Consider the following 25,753-nt stretch of genomic DNA (forward strand, 5'->3'; position numbering starts at 1 on the left):
GTGTAATATCATAAAAAGGCATCATGGAACAGGAAATACAACAAGAGTTCAAATGCCACCAATATACAGTAAAAGGCCCACATAAATCAGCTTGACAAATATATTACTGACTATATAACCTACAAGCATGCATTATTCATTACCCACTCAGTTAAAGGGCAGAGTGCAAGTACTTTTAGTACCCATACTTAAGGTATGCAAATACTTATAAAACTGTAGATTCTAACTCTGTCTTTAGCTTTTCTAACAGTCAAAATCAATGTTTTTCTTAATAGCTTTAATAGCCAGGCCACAGCACCAGTTGGAACGCTGGCCTTTATTGAGCCGGAGATCGCCAAACGGTGAAAGTGGGGGTGGGGAGTTGGGAGGAGGATGATGCTGTAGATTTCCTGTTCCTCCTCTGCAGTCCAGCCCCCCACCACCACAAGATCGGCTCACTTGGCCCAAGTCAACTGAGTCCACAGAGCAATGAAAAAGAGAGGAACGAGAATGACAGAAGAATCCCAGACCAATCACCAAAAGGATAGTAGTATGAAGAAAAATGCTATATTTTACACAACTCCTACATAAAAAATTCACACCCATTCATTCCTCTATTATTATGAGAATTATTAAAAAAGACCAAATAAGGAACCATGTTTGCAAATAATTTTAACAATCTGATGACACAAAACTACTGTATCATATTCTAAATTTTGTGAAATTGTAACTATCTTCAAAGCATATTGCAAAGAATTAATAAACATATTGTTTAATAGATACATACCTCTTATAACTGAAGCCTAAAATCCAAGGAGGGCAAAGAAGTAGTGCCCAATTACTTATTAAAAAACTGAAGTATAAACTCATTAATTTGCTCGGGAAAAGAAGCAGTGTCCAATTACTTATTAAAAAACTGAAGTAGAAACCTTTAATTTGCCCAAAACACCTCAGCAATGAGTACTTTATTTATCATACTTATAGGACACACTAAAAACCAGTACAGAAAGTGAGGCTCATGGGAACTGCTTAATGTAGCTGTCCTAACACTAACATGACAAATTTTTAAAGAAATTTGTATTTTTTCTAACATACAAACCTGAGGTCTTTACACATGGGATTTACTTTCAGAGCAAGCTGGAGGTGGCCGTTTAACTTACAAGAAGGTGGATATTGGTAGTTGGCTACTAACGGAAGGGGAGAAATCCCTCCCATCCAGATGGTACGCATTCACTTAACCTTTTGACCCAGGAAGCAGAATGAGGGGCGGCTAGAGGTGGGCCACTTATGTAAAGACTTTGGGTTTGTATGTTAGGAAAAATATAAATTACTTTAAAAATTTGTCATTTGTTCCTACACATATACAAACCCTCAGTCTTTACATATGGGAGACTTACTCCTTGTTCAACTGCCAGACTTCTGGGCCTTCGAATAAATGGAAGGTAATGTCACTGATTCGAAGATAGGCTTGGATGAACCCATATTGTTGGGGACAATAAAGCTGATGATAATCAACAGGTCTGTTCATTGTCAATCCCTCTCTCCCCTTGCTACAGAGAGGGTAGGAGTTTCATCTATTAATCCAAAAAGAGCTAGATTATAGACAGGATACTCAGTCATCTAGAATACCTGCATGCGTGCCCGTCCAGCATGTGACAGTTTGCTAACCATCCCTTCGAAGGATATATAAGAGAAGATAGGAGGCTGGTCCCACACAAACCTCTGTGCAGCCGTACACCTAAGGCAAGATGCTACCTGTCCTCAAGAGCTGGGCAATCTACATGACTGCTGAGCAGCCACCACAGAACCCAAGGAAAAAGAGTCCAAGGATCTATGGGTAACGTCCTGAAGGTAAAAAGGAGGCGAATGTGGTCTGTTGTGACCACATTTCCGTCCTTAGTACCTGTCCAACAGGTTCTTCCTGAATGCTAGGGGCAGACCAATGCCCGTGACCTTATGAAATCTCACCTGGAATGCATTGTTGTTCACCATGTCAGCTGTGGTGCACGTCCGTTTGATTATACATAAAGTCAAAAGAAATGGATCTCCTAGGCACCACTTCTTGGGTGAGTCAGAACCAAAAACAAGTTGTCGGCACTAGTTTGGAGGTGAAGTCTAAGCGGTAAAGCAAAAGGCCTTTGGGCACTTGGTAGCCTTTAAGGTCCTTAGAAACGGAATGCTCATACACTGTTGATCTCCTGATGAATCAGGCAGAACGACAGGAATTCATAAGCCAAAGACTTGAATCATGGATGCGAAAGACGTCTCCTAGACATCAACATTACCCGAAGTTCCTATGATGTCACTTGTCCAAGTACTGACTAGCCCCAACATTTCTAATCATGGATGCAAAAGACAACTCTTAGACATCAACAGCATCCGGTGTTCCCATGAGGTCACCTATCCAAGTACTGAGCAGGCCCAATTGCTGCTAAACTTTACTGACTGGACGGGAAGCGATATTTTCAATGGTATGGTCAATGGCTGTTATGCCAAAAGTCTGTAACGACAGAGCTGAACAGTAACAGCTTCAGTGTGTTGAGAGCGATCAGTGCAAAAAATTAATGATGCATGTATAAGACCTGCACCATTCTATACAGCAGATATGGCAACATATGTTGGAGACTCCTCAGACAGCATACAATTGACTTGTCCTGAAGAAGTTACCATACACTGGAGACTTTGAAAGAGGTATGACTGCAAAATGATAAAGTCTATGGCTGGAGCATTGGTATGAAAATATTAGAAACAAAATAGTTGCTGAGAGATGTGCCCAGAGCCTGAGGAACAGGTAAGATCTGAAAAAGATGGTTGGAGATGCGATGGGAAGGGATGAGTAGTTAAGTTGGAAAACTTTTAGATATGTTAATTACAAGCTGCAGACCAGCAGGAAGAGCCAAAATAGACCAAAATAGTATAGAAAAACTCATCTGTCACAGGTTTTCAACCATTTCCAGCCCATGAACCAAATTTTAATTGCTGGGCACTTGAGGATGGTGGCAAACACATTTTACTTTAGTGCATAAATGATAAAAGTGCTTTGTTTTGTAGTTTTCCACATAACAGAACCAGCAGGAAGGGCCAAATTAGACCAATACAGTAGAGAAAAAGCTAATTCGTCAAAGGTTTTCAACCAATTTCAGCCCACGAACCAAATTTTAATAGTTGGGCACTTCAGGATGGCAAACACATTTTACTTTAGTACATAAATGACACAGTGCTTGTTTTGTTGTTTTATTACATAACAGAACCAGCAAGAAGGGACAAAATAGGCCAACATAATATAGAAAAAGTTGATTCGTTACAGGCTTCCAACCATTTTCAGCCCATGAACCAAATTTTACCAGTTGGGCACTTAAGGATGGCAAACACATTTTACTTTAGTGCATAAATTATACAGTGCTTTGTTTTGTTAAGTTTTTTTTTTTTACATAACAGAACATACTTCTTTCTCAATAAATAATGAACATTCAGATTAAAAAACTTCAATTACAAAAATGTATGGGTAGAAGCTACGATTCTAAAATAAAATTCTGATTCTAAAATAAAATTTATAAGCAAGCTATGTACTGTAAACTGGAGTGTATGAGTCAACATCAAGATTTTTAGTTCAAAATTATGAGACAGGCATATTTATCCTGTAAGTCAACCCCCAAAACATAAGGTAGGTTACCAGTGGACCAAATCTTAGGCCTATATAAAGTTAGGCTATAGTGTACAATAACCTGAGCCAAAACTACAAAATAAGGTCACATTACATATTTATATTGACACAGTAACCATAATGTCTTTTAATATGCACTGTACAGCAAACAACCTACAACACACAGCTATTGGTATCCTGTACCTAGAGAGCAAACAAATTTGTCAAATCTACTGTTAAACACATTCAAGTCAAAATCAACATCAATAAAATATTAAGAGATTGCACTTCATAGTTCCCTGATAGCACTATTATGTACAATATTTTATTGTAAAGCACAGTAGTACTCATCAGCCATTTGTTTCAGTGATGTAAGCACACCCTGTGGCCAGTGTCAATACACTACCAAAGTGTATGGTGCATGTAATCTTTCTCTGAAACCAGATGCATTACACCAGCCACATATGAAACATGCAAATCTTGCACATTAAATGTTATGATAAACAACGGTTTTATTTTTTTTGGCATCCATCAGCCATAAATACCTATGGTATATTCACGTGAAGTCACAATCTATTGAGTTATCATGAAACAGCAGATGACACATGTACCATAGTTTCTGACAGGCCACCTAGGGAGTGCCAGTGTTAACAGTCAGTGTATCAGCTGCTGGGAATGGTGTGTACTGCACCATTTATAGAATACTGAATTTGTTTTCATATGCTATACATGTTCACAAAACATCTGTTTTAGTATGGAATATTTGTAGCTGCCTGTTGGTAGTACAAGAAGGGGTGTACAATCATTGTTAGGAGTGCTGTCCCACTTGTTTACAACTTGGGGTAAAGGCTGGCATCTTATCCCACCATACAAGTTGACCCTTGGCTTTAGTAAGACTTTTACAAGCTTGAAAAGTCAATGTGTACACAGCTATTAATGGTATTAAATTTGCTTGGTTACTTTACTCTCGTCCATCTTCTCTTGGTATTTCAGACATTCTTCATCACTTGACAATATACTTGTTAAACAACCACTTGGACTTTCAACCAACTCTCCTACCCATGGCATTGTACTGTACATGTAAGCTACAGGTTTCATAAGCAATCATGTGAATGTCTGGCTGCCTGTCTCTTTACCTAACTTTCTCTTTTACATTGTGTATGATTATTTTATTCCAAGCTTTGATAAAGTTAATGAAATTTTCTTTAAAACAACTGTGTTTATCTCCTATACAGTACACTGCCTAGGTTCAAATAAGCAATGTGTCTGGATATCATAAAGATTTACTAAATTGCCATACCATTTAAATAACAATATTTCTTTTGCCTCTCTATGGACATTTTTTTTTTCCTTTTTAAGCCAATTCTACTGTCGTTCCCCTACGTGTGTGCAGATTAAGCCAATCTTATGACTACATGGGCTCACAATAACTGTCAAATCAGGTACTAAAGTTTTCTCAACCTTTCACTTCCACTACTCAAGAGTCTGTGCCTCCATCCCTTCCCCTGACTCCTCTCCATCTCATCCACCACTAATGAATAACTCAGATGGAGTAGTGAATTTATGAATGCTTAAATTTCAACAAAATACAAAACTGTAGATGAAATATAAGAAATTATTCAATAAAACTGTGTGTTAGAATGTTTAATTAAATAAGGTTACTTGAATGATTATGTTTTTGTTTTTGTAAAGTAAAGCTGATGTGTAAGTCTAGCCTACTGATTAGCCTGGGTATGTATACATCCATGTGTGCACTTTACACTTTCTGTGCCTTTGTTTCTCTGGTATAGTATTTTATTGATATTTATTTACGGTATTGTACTTAATACAGTAATGTTTTAATATTTGCATACATATATAGTACAGTCTAAGTGTTTATGATGTGTATAGGTACACATTTGCATTGCATTACAGAAATTATGTACAGCACTCAAGTGTGTTTGCTTATCTTTCTCTATCTGTAAAAATTCTCTTTCATAAAGAATTTAGTACATATTAGAGATAAAGAGAAAAGTGAGCAAACACACAGTAAGTGCATTTTCTTTAATGTGATGCATGCATATACATATACAATAGCACACACACACTGAAAACTTTATCTGTGTAACTAATACATTACTGTAGTAAGTACAATATTGTACTGCATGAAATAGGTCAATAAAAACTTTGCACAAGAGAAAGAGAGGCACATTAAGTGTGTAGTGCACACGTACATAATGTATACATATACACAGTGGTCACATACCTATACACATCAGGCTAGTGAACAGGCTAGGCTTACCATTGACTTTACAAAATAAAAATACTTTCATTTACGTGACTTCACTTAATAAAATTTACCGAAAATCTTATTCTAATACAATCCAATACACATACTTTTCAATAATTTCTTATATTTAACCTACAATTTTTTTATTTTTTTTCAAATTTAAGTACATAAATTCACAGTTACCACCTAGTTATCCATGAGAGGAGATGGAGGGGACTGTGGGAGCGATGGACTCCTCACTATCAACAAATTTGTCTACTGAGTTGCAAGAACAGACCTTGGTTGATAAGTTAGGAGTGTCAGTATTAGTCATCCCATCAAGTGCCTGACATCAAATTACAGGTGAGGTCTGGAGTAGCTGGCTGGATCAGCAGTGGGGAGCAGCATCCATAACAGAAATTTATCCTTCTGAAGTTCCACAACAAACTGATGATACAATCTTTCAAACAAGGACTGTTTCAGATTCTCCACTTGAGTTGGACAAGACCGTAGCTGGCAACTGCGTATGGTCTCCAACTGACATTAACTTCTGCATGCTGTATATTCCCCATAATTAGACTTTAAGTTACTGTAATGTTTTAATTACATGATATAACAGGACACCTACAGAAGCATTACTCCTCTTGAGTAAAATACCAGGGCATGTTGTGAACATGTTATTTTTTAAATAACATGTTCACACTGGGGAGTGCAAAAGCTTGTTATAAACATTTTCTAATGAAAATGAACAGTATATTATTAATGTTTTGTAAATAGGCCTAAGTCTATGGGTTACTTCATTGCTCATTATATGTAATTTTTTATGGAATAAATCTTTAACCCAGATGCATGGAAATGCTTTATTTGGTTTGTAAATATATATATTTTTAAAAGTACTTGTAATATTAAGCCTGACTCAATTAGAAACATCTGAATTTGGTGTCTGTTGCTGCACTCCAGGGAAATGTGCTATATTTTTCAACAACGTTTGCTGTTAATTTTCTTCCTTTTTGTAAATGCCCAATTGATTTTAGAAGAATGAGGAAGATTCAGAGAGGGCGAGGTGATGCAACTGCTGTAAGGGCTTTCTACTTACAAGTTCTTTAAAGAAATGAAGGACACGGGCAATAACCTGCATGAAATTACAAATAATTTTTCACAAGCAATATTTAAAGCCACACTTTTCTTTTAAGTATTAAAGTAAGGGCTCCAGTAAAAAAATGGTTTTATCACTGTATGAACACATCTTTCTACCATGATAAATACAAAATGGAGGCACTAACACAACCATGTAATCTCAAAGACAGTTCTCTTAACTTGGATACAGCAAAAAGGAATAGAAACAATTCTTCTTACATTCAAGTTAATTAATCCAAGACATAAGGAAATGCTCATGACCTGAGAGGAAGGTAAGACTCCTTTCATAATGTCTAACACAGCAACAACCACAGGTTGGCTAATCTTAAAAACAAAATAAAGTAAATTATTCTGACTTACTTGAATTGACAGTATACCGTGTTTTTGCACTAGTACAATACGCCTCAATTACTCTAAGTATCAAAGCATCATCTTCGTGCCACTTGTCATCTGCAAGTAAAAACTTAATTAGCTCATATAGAGTATGAAATCCTTTTTATTCATTAGTTCTTCTGGATATGTTTAATGTGAACTGACTTACAAATTGAAGCTTATATAAAAACAGACTTTTATAAGCAAAAGAGGATTTCATAAAAATTTATTGCTAGTCTTTGATATTCCAGTCATTCATAAAATCAGTATAAAGATGCACACTCATGGGCAGACTGATCAATCTCGGTTAACTCCTCCCCTCATTCTTTGTCTGATCAATGAGATGTAAGAAGACAGTGGGTTTGGAGGAAGCAATTCACATCATGAGTGATAGGTCTGCACGAAAAATTTTACTTTTAAGAAAATTAAATTTGCTCATCACAAACCTACTACTGTACTTATTAGCCCAGATCCCAATGCAGGCAGGTGGACCAAGCTTCTGAGACTATCGAGTTGACTCAAAAGTCTTCCTGGCCTGATTTAAAAATCAAAATAATGTGTATTTGATTTCTCAAGGTATACAGGGACCTGTGATCACAAGTCAGAAAAGCCCAGTATGTTAAGTATCTGAAAACTATAGTATGTAAATTATCATAAAACCCTAGAGTTGCAAATCAGAAAACCCTAGTATTTATGTAAAGTAACTATGTAGGTTGTTAATTGTTCACTTTGAGTAAAACATCCAAATTTCACTCTACACTCAATATGGAATACTGGAGAAAGAAGCCAATACTGGCATAGGGTTTTTCCATTAAGTATAACTAACTTGATGGTTTAAGCAGCTTAATGATTTAAGTGACAGGATGATTAAGATGTTAAAAAGTAATTCTTCAAGATATGCCAAATTGGAGTGTTCTATGTCTGTCTTCAAGGGATATAGGTCCACCAAGGCAAAAGTGTCTGAAAGCAGAGATGTAAAGCTTGACTCTTCCAGTAAGTTATTTTAAATGTGCTGGAATTTAGAGAGGAAGGTTCAACCAACATCTCCAGACCTCCTTGCTAAGATGTGTCTATTCCTTTTGAATCTAGTAGATCAGCTTATGAGGCTAAAGAGCAAGCGGCTCATTGTCCTCTCTCCTTGACCTTTGCAAGATGGCCTTGAATCCTACTCAGAAGTCAAGTAAGAGGATCTGATTGATGGATTTAACCCTGGTCACGATCTGATCATCTGAGAGTGTTTGAGCTTGAACAAAGGCATTAATGCAAGCTTAAAAACTCGCACCAAAATCACAAAACACGAACACAACTCGGTAAACCTAGTACACATGATATAATGACCAAAAAGAAACTTCTAAATAAAAAGAATGGTAGTGTTTAAGGAGACATTCTCAAACTGCCAATCAAGGAACCATCAACATAGATAGGGGTTAAGAAAAAATGAACACAGAATAAACTATGGGAATTCAAAAAGATATTTTCCAATAATCCAAGCAATCAAAGAATGAGATTACAAGATAGCTAAGGCTGACTGCTTTACTCACAGGCACACAAGACTACTGGTTAACTGCTTTTTTTTTCTAATTTCACTAGAACTAAAGTGAATTGAATTATTTTTTTGATATGTGAAAAGACCTAATTATAAGTAATGGGTTTTAATCAACAAATTAAAAATCTTTCCAATTTTACATTACTATTTAAGACAGCATAAATGATACCTACAATATTTGACAAAGAAAATGTCATTAAAAATACTCGACATGTACACTCGGCAAGAAAAGTGAGGATACAGTTTTCACTAGATTTCGTTCATCGAACTTTTATTTTTTCTTACAGAAAACACATAATCTCGGTAAATTTGCTCTAGAATATGAAAATACAATGCAGATTATATCATATATATTAAATCTGCAAAACAAAAACGTTCAGATTCTTAAAACCACCATGGATGTCCAAAGTAATCAGAATTTCTCAGATGACTTCGTTCATAGAGATCTAAAAGATAGTGTATGGATATCTCGGTGTAGTACTGTTTATCAAAATGGCAATATTTACTCGTTTTCCGTTATGAACAGGCTTATTATTGCATCATCATACGAGGTAATGATAAATTATTTAATTTTTACACATTCATACTTATATTTCACGGTGTTAAAGGTCAGCTGGAATTAATGGCAGTAAATGATGTGACAGCTAGGGTAGGTTGACCAAATCTATTTAAATCTGCAAGAGCGTTCTCTATGATGTACAGAGTAGCGGGAAAACACAAGTAACTGGATGTTTCTTGACGTTGCCATAGTTTCTCTCTCTCTCTCTCTCTCTCTCTCTCTCTCTCTCTCTCTCTCTCTCTCTCCATTGCTAAAACATAACATACAAATATAGTATCGCTCACTCTCTAAAAGAAAAAAATAATAAAATGAGTAGCTCTACATATAGGCCTAGGCTTACACTACAGCAACTCTCTCTCTCTCTCTCTCTCCATTGCTAAAACATACTATACATGTAAAGTATCGCTCAATCTCTAATCTCAAAAAAAAAAAAAAAATAATGAAATGAGTAGCTCTACATATAGGCCTAGGCTTACACAACAGCAACTCTCTCTCTCTCTCTCTCTCTCTCTCTCTCTCATCTCTCTAACATTGCATTCGTTCCTTTATTGTTCCCCTCTGTTTTTCATCATAACATTGCATTCGTTGGACATAGCTCAAATTTAACTCTTGATTTCATTATGGAAGATCACGTTTCCGATTACGCAAGCATTCTGTTCATTGTGGTGTCATAAATTCATTTGTGTAAGGTTAGTTGGTAGGTTATGTCGAAAAATGTTTATTTTGCTCAGAACTGTCGCTGCAAATTACAACTTGAACGAACACTGTAAAGCTTACTACTGCATTTACGTATCAATGATTTCAGAACCGTAGAATATGATTGAAAGTTTTAGGAGGTCAAGCAAAAAGCAAACACATTAAGACTGAAGCTCCTCCCCTTTCTAAACTTGCCAGATGTCGCATTAATTAGCAATATATGTCCGAAGATTAAAAAAACTGTATCCTCACTTTCCTTGCCGAGTGTACAATGATGACTTTATAAGTACCCTTGAGGACAAGCCAAAAAAATGCATTTGAAATAAGTGACAACCACTAAAGAAAATTACCTTTTCGTTTGCCATGTTTGGGATTTTTCTTCTCATCACGAACTGATAGCCCAGGCCTTAAAGGAGGAGAGGGCTTTAAACATGACATACTCCAAACCTGGAAATATAAGATAAAAATTACATGGACTTATATGGATATAGAAGACAATATAAAAAAAAGTTATCTTGTTTATTCTTGAACTTGAAAGACTGGTGTTATGAGGTAAATGAATACCAGTAGTCTATGCTTTTCATAACTTCAAGAACCCTGAATGTCCTATCAACTGACTTCTTAACTGATGTGTTTTTAGAAAACAGATTACAGTATTCAGGCCTCTATGATATAAAATAGGTCTAATTGATGGTTTTAGTTTGGCTTCTCTTGCATGTGCTCCCTCTAGTCTTTCTGTCTTTCTCCTGGGATACTGCTCACAACAGTGTACTCTATAGTGGGGTCCTCCTAGGGCATAGTATAAAGTCAGTATGATCATTTTATCTATTTCCCCGTGGTAAATGGATGTTTAATGTTTCCTAGTATTTTTTGGGTTTTCTTTATAATTTCTAAGCTTTGCTTACAGGCCTGTAAGTCACTAGCAACAGGACATTAGATCATTCTCCTGATGACGTCTCTACCTCCTTACCAAGTAGTTAATATTTGGTATTCTTGTTTTCAAGGCTTTGCACTTCACTCAGTTGAAAACTTCTGCCATTTTACTGACCATTCACCTATTTTCTCCAGGCCTTCTCGTAATTTATACCCACTTTTGCATCAATTAGCAAACTTGCTTATTTTGCTTCCCAAACATAAGTCCAGGTAATTTATATAAAACAATAAAAAGGAAAAGACCCAGCACCAAACCTTGAGGCACACCACCAGTGACTTTTTAGCAAAAAGAGGATGTCCCATTGATGACTTCCTGTGTTACTAGGCAAGTCTAATATGCAATCTCCTACTTCATCAATGATATTTAGACTCCTTGTTTTACCATTAATATTTTGTGGCATGTCGTCAAATTCTCTATGAAAATCCAGATGGAGTATATCTCTCGCTCCACTTTCATCATATCTACTAAAAATGTACAAGAAATACACAAGGCTTCATAAGCATTTTCTTCCATCATGGAATCCCTTCTGACTCTAGAATTAGACTATTTAATTCTAAATATCTTATTATGCTGTCTCCTATAACACATTCTAGTATCTAAATTGTTTAGTATGCCGGTAATGCAGTAAAGTCTCCACATATGAGAAATGAAGCTGCCCTCAGCCTCAATCAGGACATGGACCAGATCAGGGATTGGTGTAGTTGGTGGGGTATGAGGCTAAACTCCAGTAAAACAAAAACACCATTGATTAGCACATCTCATACAGATTTCCCACCCCATCCTCCACTTCAGGCAGATGGAACTTTGTTGAATGAGTCTGAAGCTTTGACTACTCTAGGTGTAACTTCTGACTTGCATCTGATTTTGAGAAATGACTAGTGAAAAGTTTTAGCAAATGCCACATGAAAGTTAAGTATTGTTAGTAAGGCCTCCTATATTTATAAATGATAAAATCAATGCAATCTGTTTTAGGTCATTTGTGCTTCCTTTACTAGAATACTGTTCGCTGGCGTGGATGTCTCTTCTGACAGATTTATTTCTTTTAGATAGAGTGGTTCATGGTGGTAGGTTTCTGTTTCCTAATAGTAGCAGTTATGACTTGGAACACTGACAGATGGTATCTTGTTTGTCACTTTTTCATAAGTTGTATTTTAACAGAGATCATTCACATCCACAACTAATCCCAGATCCCCTTTAACTGCCGAGAGTAACCAGATTCGCTGAACACCAACACCAATATGCAGTAAATGTGCCTCGCTGTCGAACTTCTCAGTTCCAGATGTCCTTTATTCCTCACACCATAAGACTGTGGAACAGCCTCCCAGAGGATTTCATGCAATTGGAACTTTAGAAGTTTGAGCGAAGGTGCAATGCATTACTACCCTAATAATATTCTCCTTGTATTTTAATGAATTTTTTTCTTTTTTAATAAGTGGGATCTCTTCTTTCTGTATTTCCCTTTACCTCCTCTTACTTCTTCCTAATGAACACCATATTCTTTGGAAGCTTGAATTTCAAGTCAACGGCCCCCTGTGGTCTTGTTCCATATGAATAGGTTTCATCTTCTGAATAATAATAATAATAATAATAATAATAATAATAATAATAATAATAATAATAGGTGTTATTAAAAAGGATGGCTGTATTATGCGAATTTATATTATATACAGTGAACCCCCCGTATTCGCGTTGTCAACGTTCGCGGATTCACTCATTCGCGGGTTTCTCTGTGGAACATATCTAGCCATCATTCGCGGAAAATTCGCCGATTCGCGGTATTTTTCACTGAGAAATATTCACTAATTACTGTATTTTCATATAATTTTCATGAATAAATGCACTTTTTGTGATAAAACTATTAAAATATTCAGGTATAAGCATTTTTACAGGGTTTTTCTGTGTTTAAGCAGTCAAAATGGGCAGTTCTAAGTGTTTTTAGAGGGGTTTTAAGCATTCGCGGATTTGACCCATTTGCGGGGGGGTGGGGACGATCCCCGCGAATCTGAGGGGTTCACTGTAGTGTCTTTTCTATCCTCCTCATGATTAGCTTTTCAGGCTCAGCGATGTTAGTCAGTAACTGGCCGATATTCATGTTGGAAAGGACAGTGTCTTGCGAATATTGAAAGTCTTTTATTAAAATATCAATCAGAAATCGTTCGTCTGGGTTCAGGTTCTATTCTAGGTACCATCGACATGTTTCGACCAGCTCGTTGGTCGACAGTACCTAGAATAGAACCTGAACCCAGACGAACGATTTCTGATTGGATATTTTAATAAAAGACTTCCAATATTCCGCACACTGTCCTTTTCCAACATGAATATCAGCCAGTTACTGACTAACATCGCTGAGCCTGAAAAGCTAATCATAAGGAGGATAGAAAAGACACTATATAAGATAAATTCATAATACAGCCATCCTTTTAATAAGACCTGTTTAAAAGAGGGTCTACTCCCTTCAAATAATAATAATAATAATAATAATTCCTAGGAATAAAAATCAGGCTAATAGGCCTATGGTTTCCTGGTTCATCCTTAAAACACTTACTGACTATGCAGATGCAGTTTTTATCCTTCCCTGTTTTTCTCTGATCTAAAGATACTTTCGTGATATAAGTGAAAGTAATTTCATTTGATTCCTTGCTTTGGTTCAAACTACTTTATTTCTATACACTAGCAATGTAATCATTTAACAGATCAGTTATATGTACCTGCATTACCACTAACAACAGTCATATTTGTATTTTAAAGGCCCTATTATATTCTACTCCAGGCTAGAGGAGTAGGGTCCATGGGCAATGCTGGCACAGGTGAGGCCATTGTAAAAACAAAGGCCACAGGCCACTGAAGCAGGGAGAGCAGAGGAGATTCAAAGAACGCGAAGGAACAGTGGGGACCAGAGAGGAAAACATAAGATGCTCCTGGTAAGATGATGTAATGCAAAGGAACCCATAGTATCATGCGGAGTAAAAAGAGGGCACAGCCTGAGCAGAGGCAGAAACACAGCAGGACCCAAACCCGCTGGATTGAGCTTGTATGGACAGAAGCTGAGACACTGGGGTAGGTGGCAGAGTAGAGACAGAACAAGGCAAATCACATTTACAGGCTCTAACAAGTAAAAGAGACCTAATGGGTGCACAAGAAAAATCTGGACAAAGGGCCACTGAGCATATCATCACAACTGTATGGCATTCATAAGGAGAGTCCTGGAAGAAGGAAGCATGGGCCACAGAAAAGGACTTCAAAGTTGCAATGTCGCTGCCAAGCTGAGAGACTGTGGGAACAGGTAAGGGGTGAGACATAGAGCTAGCAGGAACCTAGGCAGTCACTGTCAGGGACGGGAGGTGGACTGGAGGAATGAAATCAGACACTGTTGAAATGTCAGTAGCAGTCAAAGGAGAAGACAGAGGAATTAACAAATCTCTACCAGGCTTGAGGGGGGGGTGAAAAAACCTCAGGTGAGTAGACAGTTGGAGTGGAGACTGGATAAGGCCTACAACAAGGATGCAAAGGTCCAGCAGGAGCAGTAGGAAGCACAGAGGAAGAGGAGGCCCCATCTGAGTGTATGTGCAAAGATCCACTTGTTGCTGTGACATTACGAGCAACGTATTTGCCAGATAAGGAGGGGCACCTTTTGTAAAACCATTTTTCCTTGAACCAATCTAAACAAATCATGCAAGTCAAGTTAGGTAAACACGAATGGTCTTTACAAGAAGGGTAAAACAAATCTGGGCTTTAAAGAAGGGATGACATATATACATGCTGCAGGAGTTTCCAAACCTGGCAGAACATACTGAGGCATAATGAAACTGGGAATGTAAATCTCAAAGCATAAAGACAGTTCATGCAAAATGAAAAGGAGAACCAAAGGTGACTGATACTGATAAGGAAAAATGCAATGAAGGGGATAAGGTAAACAAAACTTGGACAAGCAACACACCCATGACAATGTTACAATAATACCATACACATCAAAACACAACCATTTTAACACCAAGTTAGCTGAAAAAAAGTGAAATTAAAAACAAATTAGCTAAAAAGAAGGGAATATACCGAGGGCAGTATGCTATTCACAGTAACAAGATCAAATAACAGGGCAAGTGACAAAGCTACAGAAATGCGGGCAATCCTAATGAGAGCAGCAAAACTGAAATGGGTCAAGTTGTAGAACTGAACGAAAACTGGTAGCTCCATTTCAATATGTGTGCGCGTGCGTGTGTGTGTTATGGCTTTTTTCTCTACTTGGACATTTTGTTTTATATAACTAGGTGCATTCTACACAGTGAGAGGCTATTTTAACAAGAATGAATTGTATTAACAGTAATGGAATCATGGACCAACGTGTCTACATTGGTCCATGATTCCTAGAGTTTACTCTGAAATAATCAAATAAAATGATTGATTCAGGAAGCAATGCTCCTTTTTTGCAACCCCACCATCCTCAGATGCTTCCATTCCAGTGTCTTGAAACCAAGAGGAGCTAAAGGGAATTATTATACAGATACCAGGCCTCAGATCTGATGCAAGAGGAGGCTGGCAGGTACTTGAAGAGATAACTTTTTTCATTTTATTATTTTTTATTTTTTCCACAACCACTGGCATTCTACCTACCTGTACAGCTATGCTCTCATTCAAACCAACCACCCTGGCCCATGCACTAGCGATCAAGCTACGCAAACTCTCCCTTACCCTTATCCCTTCTTTCCTCATCACAAACACATTAATAAACAGGTCCACATGATCACTTGTTTACCGTAACCTTGTCATGAGGAATATTAGCTTTATTTTGGAATGACTTTCTCCCAATACAGAAACTAAAACTCTGGTTTGATTTTGGAGTATTCTTTTCCTATATAGGGTGCCAGTCATGGCTGAAATCCCTTTTACCATGCTGGTTTGGGCAGGGCCATCACTCTCTCCAGCAAGTGCTGAAGAAGCAGCCACCCAGAAAATTATAGGGCATATTTTCAAAATAAACAAACTGTATACACTCAGATAAAACCAAAGTTCTTAAAATCATGTAGGGTATCTGCAAATTTACAACTGGAAATAATCTTACGCAGAATTCAGTCTCAATATCATCACTGATGTTTTTATGTCAAATTATCCATTTAAGAGATTAGACACAACATGAGTTCTCACCATTTTTCTTTCCTGAGTATTTTCCGCTTGAATCTCAATCCGGCCTAGGTTTCTTCATGACCTTTCTCAATAATTAAACTAGCTTTTCAAGGTTCTTTGAGTTGTTACTTCCATACCAACTACTTTCCTGCCTAACTGCTACTTCCCCTTACTCATCGCATTTACAAATCACTCAGTATTTGAAATTTTCATCTGTTTCCCAGCCTCTGGACACTACATCTTTCATCACATTCCTTTATATACAATAAGGTTTTCTCAATACTCTCCAGCCATGAATCTCAAAATTTTGTGGTCGCATCTGCACATAATCTTATTTTCTTTGGCGGTCCACATATCCCTGTTGAATTGAGAAGTACAGGTCTTACAGAATTATCAAAAGTTTTTGCTCAGTTTACTATTTGGTTGTCCTTATTTGCTGATAATCTAGGAAGTTGCCACTTCATCCATGCTGTTGTTACTAATTTCCTTACTGCCTTTCAAAACCAACCACAATCCTGTGTCTTCAGTGTATAATTTCCAAACAATAATACAGTAAATGCTGTACTAACCTTACCACCTGGAGGTCTGCAGTGTCTTACAGGAGACTCTGAACTACTGGTAACACTGGAGACACTACCCTGACGTGGCACCATTTGAGACTGCAGAGGGAATAGAAAAGAATCAATGTTTGAATATAAAATCCTTGGTGATGATTCAATTTATGAATAAATTATTTGCGATAATATCTAAAGGGCTCTGCATAAATAAAGCATCTGAACAAGTTATTTGTGATAACATCTACAGGGCTCTCCATAAATAAAGCACCTGAACAAGATAGTCTTTAAAAAGCAAGCAAAAATATATTCAATGGGATTTTATGCCAAGACATACAATACCACATTAATATTTTCAAAGCAAAATTTCCACACTGACACAGATTAAAATATTTTTCACAGTTGCCTTTTGAAAAGAACAGTAGAATTCCTTTGGTTCATATTCTATGAAGGACACATGATAAAAAATAAAACAAACCAAGGTATGTGAAAAGCTGGAAAAAAATTATTTGCCACAGTCAACCCATAGTATTATTAAGTTTATGTTTATAATATCTAACCCACTCCTTGGAACAAGCATAATCAAGTATCTTGAGAAATATTTTTCCTCATGCACGACATCACTGTTAGAAAAAAGATATTTAACAAATAAAAAATCTAAAAGTACCTCATATTTTCTAATTTCAAACAAAATTTTAAAAATATCTGAAGAATCAAACTGGAAAGAATTATAATATAGCGAGTCTCTGTAACCTGCAATAATTTTCACCAATACTATCAAACATACATAAAGCATGCCTCTACAGTAATAATAAAGGGATTTTGACGAAGGAAAAATCTATTTCTGGAGAGGGGACCGTGTCACCTGATGAAAAAGTCCATTCAGCACTTATTTCTAGGTAATTCCGTTGCTAGATACCAGAGAAAGCTAAATGAAATGCTGGAGTTACTACCCCCAGAGCGAGCTCCATCAGATGGAGTCGTGTATGGAAAAGGGTGAACTACAAAAACACGGAACCTTATCCTATAGAGATCCCAAGGTCAAAAGTCCCACAGGGAGGTGCCGTTACAAACCCATGCACCACCCGCGGACAGCACACAAAACACCGCTAGCCGCATTCCATGAAAGCATCACCCCACCAGAATGATGTTTACTATGGGAGGGACATGACACATGATGGAGGTGGGTCATCGGGTGACACGGTCCCCTCTCCAGAAATAGATTTTTCCTTCGTCAAAATCCCTTTTCTGGATCGGGTCCCGTGTCAGCCGATGAAAAATTAACAGAGAAATAAACATTATTCTTGAACTAAAGAGATAAAAATTCTAAGGGGACAGAAGACCGAAGGTCCAAAAAGAAATTATTTAATCACTAGTAACAATAACAATAATGTACAAAAGAAACTGATGTTAACTTAAAATTAACATGACAATGTGAAAAATATACATAAACAAAATAACTATACAATATTGAAAACCTTGTAACTTAAATGTGTCATTTAGACAAATACGTGGATAACACAGCCAGGTGAGAAGTCAAGGCAAGCCTGACTGAAATGACCGTAAGGGGATAACTGAGGCAGTGGAGGAGGAAATGACTAGGAATCAGAAAGGGAACCAGAGGGAGGGACAACGTTCCCTGCCGCGACTGCTGAGAATTTAAGAGCTTCTAAGGATTTCAAATAGTGACGTTTGAAAACCAAGGGTGACTTCCAACCGGTGTACTTGGTAAGATCCGTGAAATTCATGTAATGAAAGTAATTAATGGAGGTGGCCACAGCTCTAATATCATGAACTTTTGGGACTGAGTCAGGGTTAGCCTGCTTGATAAAGTAAAGGATCTGTTGTCTAATAGCAGACATAGAGAGATTACCCCCTCCTTCCCTGATTAAGAGAGGCCCAGAAGAGATGTGAGAGGACCTGTCTAAATAAGCCCTCAAAGTATGAACTGGGCACAGGGACAGGTCCAGAGGCAGAGGGAGAATTTTCCAAGGCGACCTCCTATGCTGCGGATCTTCATTTTTGGCCAGGAAGGTAGGGTGAGGAATCAGCAAAACCTCCTGATGGAAGGAAGTCGACGTGGTTGGGTTCCCTAGAGAGTGCAGACAGCTCTGAAATTCTAGCACCAAGCCAGGCTAACTAAGAACAACGTTTTCCTCAACAAGGAAAGGTAGGGGCAGGACTGATTATCGATATCTGAGGTTAACTTCAACACGTCATTTAGAAACCAGGAAACCGTATGTGGACGGATTACTGGCCTCAGACGTACATGCTTTAGGGATGGAAGAAAAGTAAGAGTCTGTGAGGTCAATTTTGAAACCATACAAGAACACTTTTCGTAAAGCCGACTTGACTGTAGTAATAGTACTAGCGGCTAAACCCTTCTCAAACAGTGATCTAAAAAGGAGATTGCTAAATTTATGGTCATTACTGTAGCCTCAGATTCTCTTAAAAAGAGTGCTAGTTTCTTAATTGCTGAGTCGTACTGACGAAGAGTGGAGACCCGCTTATCTGATTCCAAGAACATGGTATTGACAGGATCAACGTTAGCATCCCTTTGAGCCGCAAACTTCATAAAGTCCACAAAGCCAGGGCATTTTGGATTTTTGAGGAAGCTGACACAGTCTGAGTTTGTACTACTTGTGTTAGTTTCGGACTGGGGATTCGGATGTGGCGAAGTTTCAGTTCTAGTAGAAGAGGAAACCAGCTGCTCTTTGGCCAGTAGGGAGCCACTAGAGCTACTTGACCCTTGAACGTCCTCAGTTTGTGAAGGACTCTAACAACAAGTTCACTGGAGGGAACAGATAGATCCCCTTCCACCTGTTCCAATCAATGACATTGCGTCCGTGAAAAGAGCTTGAGGGTCCAGGTTGGGAGCTACGTAATGAGGGAGCTTGTTGTTGAGCTTGGTTGCGAAACAAATCTACCTCCAGACCCGGAACTAGTTGGCAGATCCAATTGAATGAGCCCCTGTCTAGGGACCACTCCGACTCGAGGGAGTTGTCCTGGAGAGAGAATCTGCTACGACGTTCCGGACCCCTGCAAGATGGGTGGCAGATAGGTGCCACTTGTTCTTGCAGGCCAAGGAGAAAAGTGCAATCATTACCTGGTTGATCCTGCTCGATTTTGAACTTCCCTGTTTATGCAGTGGACTACCGTGGCGCTGTCCAGAACCAGTCTTATGTGAATCTTCTTGGGGGAAGAAGCTTCTTCAAGGTAAGGAAGACCGCCATGGCCTCCAGAACATTTATATGGAACTGGCGGAACATGAGGACCAAGTCCCTTGTACTTCTTGGTGTTGAGAATATCCTCCCCACCCGCTTAGGGAGGCGTCTGTGTGGATAACCAACGCCGGAGGAGGAAATTGAAGGGGACTGACTTGGACAGGCTCTTGACAGTCGACCAAGGATGGAGTCGCTTCTTCAAGATGTGGGGATCAGAGACACCTTGTCCCTGAGACTGAAATTTGCCCGACTCCGCCACACTCTGTTGATATCCTTCAATTTCACTTTCAGCAACAGGTCTGTCACCGGCGAACTGAAAGGGAGCCCAAGACTCGTTCTTGGGTCCGCCGAGAGGCCCTTTTGGATTTGAGAAACTGTCTGGTTGCTCTGGCTATCTCCTTCCTCTTGGGAGGAGGAAGAGAGCTTGTGAGAATTCAGATCCCACTGGATTCCTAGCCATTGAAAACAACTGCTCGGAACCAGGAGAGACTTCTCCTGTTTACACGAAAGCCCAAGGATTCTAGAAAGTCGACCACCACGGATGTAACTCTCCGGCATTCCTCGACGCTGGATGCCCAGATGATCCAGTCGTCGAGATCGCCGCCAGCGTAATCCCTTGAGATCGGAGTTGCTGTACGACCGTGTCTGTCAACTTGGTAAAAATCCTTGGGGCTATGTTGAGGCCGAAAGGCATCACCTTGAAGGAATATGCCTGCCTTCCGAGCCTGAACCCCAGAAAGGGAGAACCTTCGCAACCGGGACGTGATAATAGGCGTCGGAAAGATCTAGAGAGGTGGTTACGGCTCCACGGGCAGTAGGGTCCGAACTTGGGAGACAGTAAGCATCCGAAACTTGTGGCAACGAATGTAGGAATTCAGACGGGACAAGTCCAGAATTACTCTCCGTTTGTTGGAACCTTTCTTGGGAACACTGAAGAGCCTGCCTTGGAACTTCAGAGACCTCACTTTCCTTATAGCCTGTTTCTGTAGGAGATCCTCCACAAAGTCCTCGAGATCCTTGGTCGTAGCCTGATAAAACTTGGCTGGTGGAGGGGGATTGCCGATCCAACTCCATCCTAGGCCCTTGGAAACTATACTCTGAGCCCAGGGACAGAAGGTCCACCGAGCTCGAAAATGGTACAGCCTCCCACCCACAGGATGTATGTCACCGGTCCTGTGTTTGCTTCCCCCCTCTGGAGCCTCTACCTCCCCTGTTCCTGGGAGAGGAGCGGGGCTCCCTTTCCCGAGCGGCTAAGCCACGGGGCTTATTGCCTCTGGTTGATTGTCTGGGCGAAATTTCCCTGACTTTCATATGCAGGATTGAAAGCTGGGGAGGAGACATAGGAGGGAGCAGCCAAAGACTGATGTGCCGGGTTTACCAGGACATACTGAGGCGGAGGATGGGAGGAAGAGGTCGAAGGCTGACTTTGTAAAGGAACCTGAACCAAGGACTGAGCTGGAAGACGTTTGAAGTGTTTAAATTTCTTACTGGACTTTGTGGGAGGGCTGGCAAGATCAGACTGTTTCCTTTTATAGGGCAGACCCCAACGGGAACGGAGGCTCTGATTGACCCTAGCTGCCTCAGATAAGACTGCATCAACTTCTTCTTGTGGAAAAGATTAGCTCCCCAGATCGAACTCTTAAGAAGCTTATTTGGTTCATGCCGAACTGTGGCTGCTGAAAAGATGTGCTTCGCAGGCCAGTCGGGCAGTCATAAAGTCAAACAGGTCTTGTTGAAAACTCGCCAAGAGAGATTTCGTCAGGACCTGGAATAATGGATCTTCCCTGTAAACCAAAGAAGTTGCTTCCGCTAAAGCCAAAGAGTTCAAAGACCTGGCGAGCCTTTCCTTAGTATCAGCCTCTGTTTTCAAGAGCGTCTCCGGGATCTTAGGGAGCTGTTCACTGAACAGATCAGAGGCGCAGTCTGGGTCAAGCCGAATCACCGTAAACGTATTAGGGGCTCCCTTCCAGAATTCGGTGCCTCCGGGAAAGACGAGAGATGTAGGGTCCGTCTCACGGAGATGAGGAAGGGGTTTACCTTCGAAGCAGGCCTGGCTAGTCAGGGAGGCCACTTTCGAAGTGCAAGGGAGAAGGAGAACATCACTGAGAGTGAACATAGTGAACACTCCCTTAGCTGGTGTAAGCTTAGTGTTCTCCGCTTGCCACTCCGTAAGGGTCCTCATCAAAGACGACTGGGCTTGGTCCCTAGGATAGATGACCGTCTCCTTAGGGACTTTATCAGACCTGTTCCAAACCTCTCCCTTCAGCCTGGCAAAACCAGTGTAGGGAGATGTCAGGTCCGGAGGATAGAACTCCAACTCTTCCACTCTCCTCGTGCCTAAACCCTCTATGGTAAGAGTACCTTCGTACACTGGGGGCATAAAGGGCGAGATGCCAAGGATTCCCTAGATCAAAGGGAGGGAGAGTGGAAGGGTCAGGAACAGAATGAGACCTAGAACGAGAACCTTGTTGAGATTCCACCTTCTTGAAAGAGACTGAAAAGAAGAAGCAAGACAAGACAGCTTGTTGTCTACCCTCTTATCGATCTTCTCAAATCTCGCGTCGATTCTTTCCAGGAATTGTTCAAAGAAATGAAACGTATCCAAAGAAGGAGGAGGGGGAACTACCTGACGTGATTGAGGCTCCGCTTGGGACCCGGAAGGGGAGGCTGTACTCGTCGACGGAACGGGGCTCGTCATCCGTGCCGCCGCCGGAGGGGCCTCATATCGGCCTGCCGGAGTAGGTAAGGTTTTCTTTTTAACGGACTTCACCTTCGGGGCAATAGACCCAGACGTGCCCGAAAGGTATGAAGATCTAGAGAAGCCTTTAAAAGAAGCAACAGAGGAAGAAGGAGAGTTAAACAGTGAAGAACCTGCCTCACTTACCCCTTACCTGCTTGATGCTCCGAATAATGCTCGGAGACTCAAGGCGAGATCGAGTTCCGCGCGTCTTCTGGGCGCCGCCGCTCAAAGCGAAACGTCTGGAGAGGGCTGGGTCAACTCCGAATCCCGGCAATCAACGGAGCAGCAACCTCGTCGGTGACAGAAGCTGTGATCCAAGCACCAGGAAAAAGGACATTACAAATGTCCTTCGAGAGTATGTAGGGATTGCCAGCTCCTACGTTGCGCCCGAAGCCGCTAACCCAGACTTTAAGGGCCTGAAGCGAAGAATCGCGAGACTTGCGGTCAGCCTGGTGGAAGAAAAACATTATTGCGGTTTTACCGAAGGCGGAGGGAATCGATAAAATGTAAACATTATAGTTGGCTAAGAAGGAAAGATGCATGATCACCTACCGAATCATCGATAGCCTGCTCGTAAAGAGCGTAGCAAACATCACATCCGTCAGGGTGCCAAACAATAAGATCCCCTGGGACCGCACATCCGGAGTAAGACCGACAAACTTCGTGGCCGCTGGCCTGATGGAGGCTGCGGAGCACCCTTCTTCTTGGCAGCGTACCACCTGTAAGAGTATGAGATTATGAGTACACTGTGTAAGGTGCCGGAGTAGTGTGCCGGAGCAACACAGTATTAAACAAAGCCGTGAAACCAGCCGGAATGATCCGGGAGGTAACCGGGTAAAAAATCTCATACAAACAAAACAAAAATAATAAATAAATAAAACAAAATAAATTTACCGGAACTAGCCGGAGTAACATGCCTTTAAGTGACGGATACAAAATGAAATGAAATGGGAAGGTTAAACTGTCCGGAGAAAGCGCATTCCCGGCCACTAAAAATAATATGAAACTAGCGATAACGGAAGACCGATAAACGCTAGAACCGCCGGAGCGGGAAGCAAGGAATGCGCTCCGATAGAAGACAGTAGTTAGCTAAGGGCAGGGAACGTCAAAAGCCCAACACGAAGACAGTCAGGCGGAAAGCTCTAACTGGCAACGAAGAAGGACTGAACCGGAGTGTCGCCAAATTAAACGACACGCCGGAGAAGACGTATGAAGGGAGGAATGAAAACCCGGAGGAAGAACCGAAAAGAACGACCAGAGAGTGGGAATGCACAATCCGGGCGTTCCGTGTCCTCCCGCCCACTCGCTGACTGAGTCGTTACCCAGCAAACGCGAGAGAAGCAGGAGAGGAACAGGGACAACCTCCTCCATGGGGGGGGGATAGGGAGATAAAGATGGCCAAAGATGGTGGACAGGAGAGGGGGAAGGCCACCAACAGTCCCAGGAGGGAGGGTAAATAGGTAAAGTCACGGACCGTACCAAGGAGAGGCCAAACAATGCAGAGGAAGGGGGCATAGGCTATAGGCTAGGAAAAGGATGGGTCGACATAACCAAAAACTGGAACTAACCTTAAGTAGATACCAAACTAGGGTAGGCTACATGAAGCCCCTCGCTATCCCAGCTTAACCAAGAGGCTCATTAGCCTACGCAAAAAGCCGAAACAGGGAGAGGGAAGCAACATGAGGTCCCTCGCTATTTCAGCTTAACGAGAGGCTTATTAGCCTGCGCAGAAAGCCGAAACAGGGGAAGGGAACATAAAGGAGAAGACCCTAGTAAAACTTAAGGAAAGCGCCGCATTGGAAAAAACGAACACAAAACCTTATGAAGGGCATGTGAACGAAAAGAATGAACGACCAACCCCCCCCCCTTTTTTCATGGAAAAAAGGGGGGGCAATAGCCTAACGCCCCAAAAAGGAAATCCAAAGCTAACACCAACCCATAAAAAAAAAAAGGATAAAATAAAGTAAAAACATAACAAAACAAAACAAGAGGAGGACCATACCCAACACGATGTGGACGTGAAGGGAAATGGCCGCCTCGTAACAAAAGAAATATCCATGATAATCATCAAATATCAAATGCATCCGAACACTGGGTAAAAGAGAAAACAAAAAAACTTAAAAGTACTAACGTAAATAAAATTCCCAGAAGCTAAGAGAAGAGAAGGGCAAAAATAAGGCATGTTAATGAATTGATAAAAGGCGAATAGGCTCGAGGGGGAAGCCCGACGCCTAAACACCAGCCCTCAACTCGAAGCAAAGGGAAACAAACGTTAATCAATCAAAATCACTGATTAGACCTCATGAAAAGGAAAATGCTCCTAAACACGAAGAGGAACCGTGAGAAAGATCGAAAAACGGGGCGACCCAAGATCACGAACCATGCATGGAGGTCACGTGAGGCCGTGAGAGGAGATCGAGACGGGCGTTATAAATCCCTTTAATTATTAAACTAAAGGGAAATAAGGAGCCTCAATCGCCTCAACTAAAAAACGAAATACTGGTACTCAACTTAGGTGACGAAAGACCTTGTGAGGAAGCCATAATGATACAAAAAGGCACAAGATTAAAAGCACAACGAAAAAACGTGTGACCGATGGTGCTCGCTGAAATGGAATGTGGCTAGCGGTGTTTTGTGTGCTGTCCGCAGGTGGTGCATGGGTTTGTAACGGCACCTCCCTGTGGGACTTTTGACCTTGGGATCTCTATAGGATAAGGTTCCGTGTTTTTGTAGTTCACCCTTTTCCATACACGACTCCATCTGATGGAGCTCGCTCTGGGGGTAGTAACTCCAGCATTTCATTTAGCTTTCTCTGGTATCTAGCAACGGAATTACCTAGAAATAAGTGCTGAATGGACTTTTTCATCGGCTGACACGGGACCCGATCCAGAAATGCTGTGCTGAAGAAATGACATAGTGTATATCATGTGAAAGGTTGATTTTCGAAGAGAGAGAGATCTTGAAATATAAATTATCATACTCCTGAAACAGCATGTGAGACAG

The 25,753-nt window shown here is 40.3% G+C and overlaps 1 protein-coding gene across 10 annotated transcripts in view; it reads right to left on the reverse strand.

The window, feature by feature from the left end:
• The window catches only part of RtGEF (Rho-type guanine nucleotide exchange factor), a 318,924-nt gene that overhangs the window by 28,480 nt on the left and 264,691 nt on the right, over positions 1–25,753 (reverse strand). For 6 of the 10 annotated variants that reach the window (XR_010854520.1, XR_010854516.1, XR_010854518.1 and 3 more), the window contains 4 exons: positions 16,802–16,891; positions 10,531–10,627; positions 7,368–7,457; positions 228–452 (listed from right to left, as the gene is read on the reverse strand). Coding sequence is in view for 3 of the 10 variants with exons in the window: in XM_067111541.1 (XP_066967642.1) it covers positions 7,368–7,457; positions 10,531–10,627; positions 16,802–16,891 (277 nt within the window). In the remaining 7 variants the exon portion in view is untranslated. The remainder of the gene's footprint in view (positions 1–227; positions 453–7,367; positions 7,458–10,530; positions 10,628–16,801; positions 16,892–25,753) is intronic. The other 4 variants (XR_010854517.1, XM_067111541.1, XM_067111539.1 and 1 more) reach the window with 1 other exon arrangement.

Source organism: Macrobrachium rosenbergii, chromosome 11 (genome assembly GCF_040412425.1).
Source record: "Macrobrachium rosenbergii isolate ZJJX-2024 chromosome 11, ASM4041242v1, whole genome shotgun sequence".
Lineage (NCBI taxonomy): Eukaryota > Metazoa > Arthropoda > Malacostraca > Decapoda > Palaemonidae > Macrobrachium > Macrobrachium rosenbergii.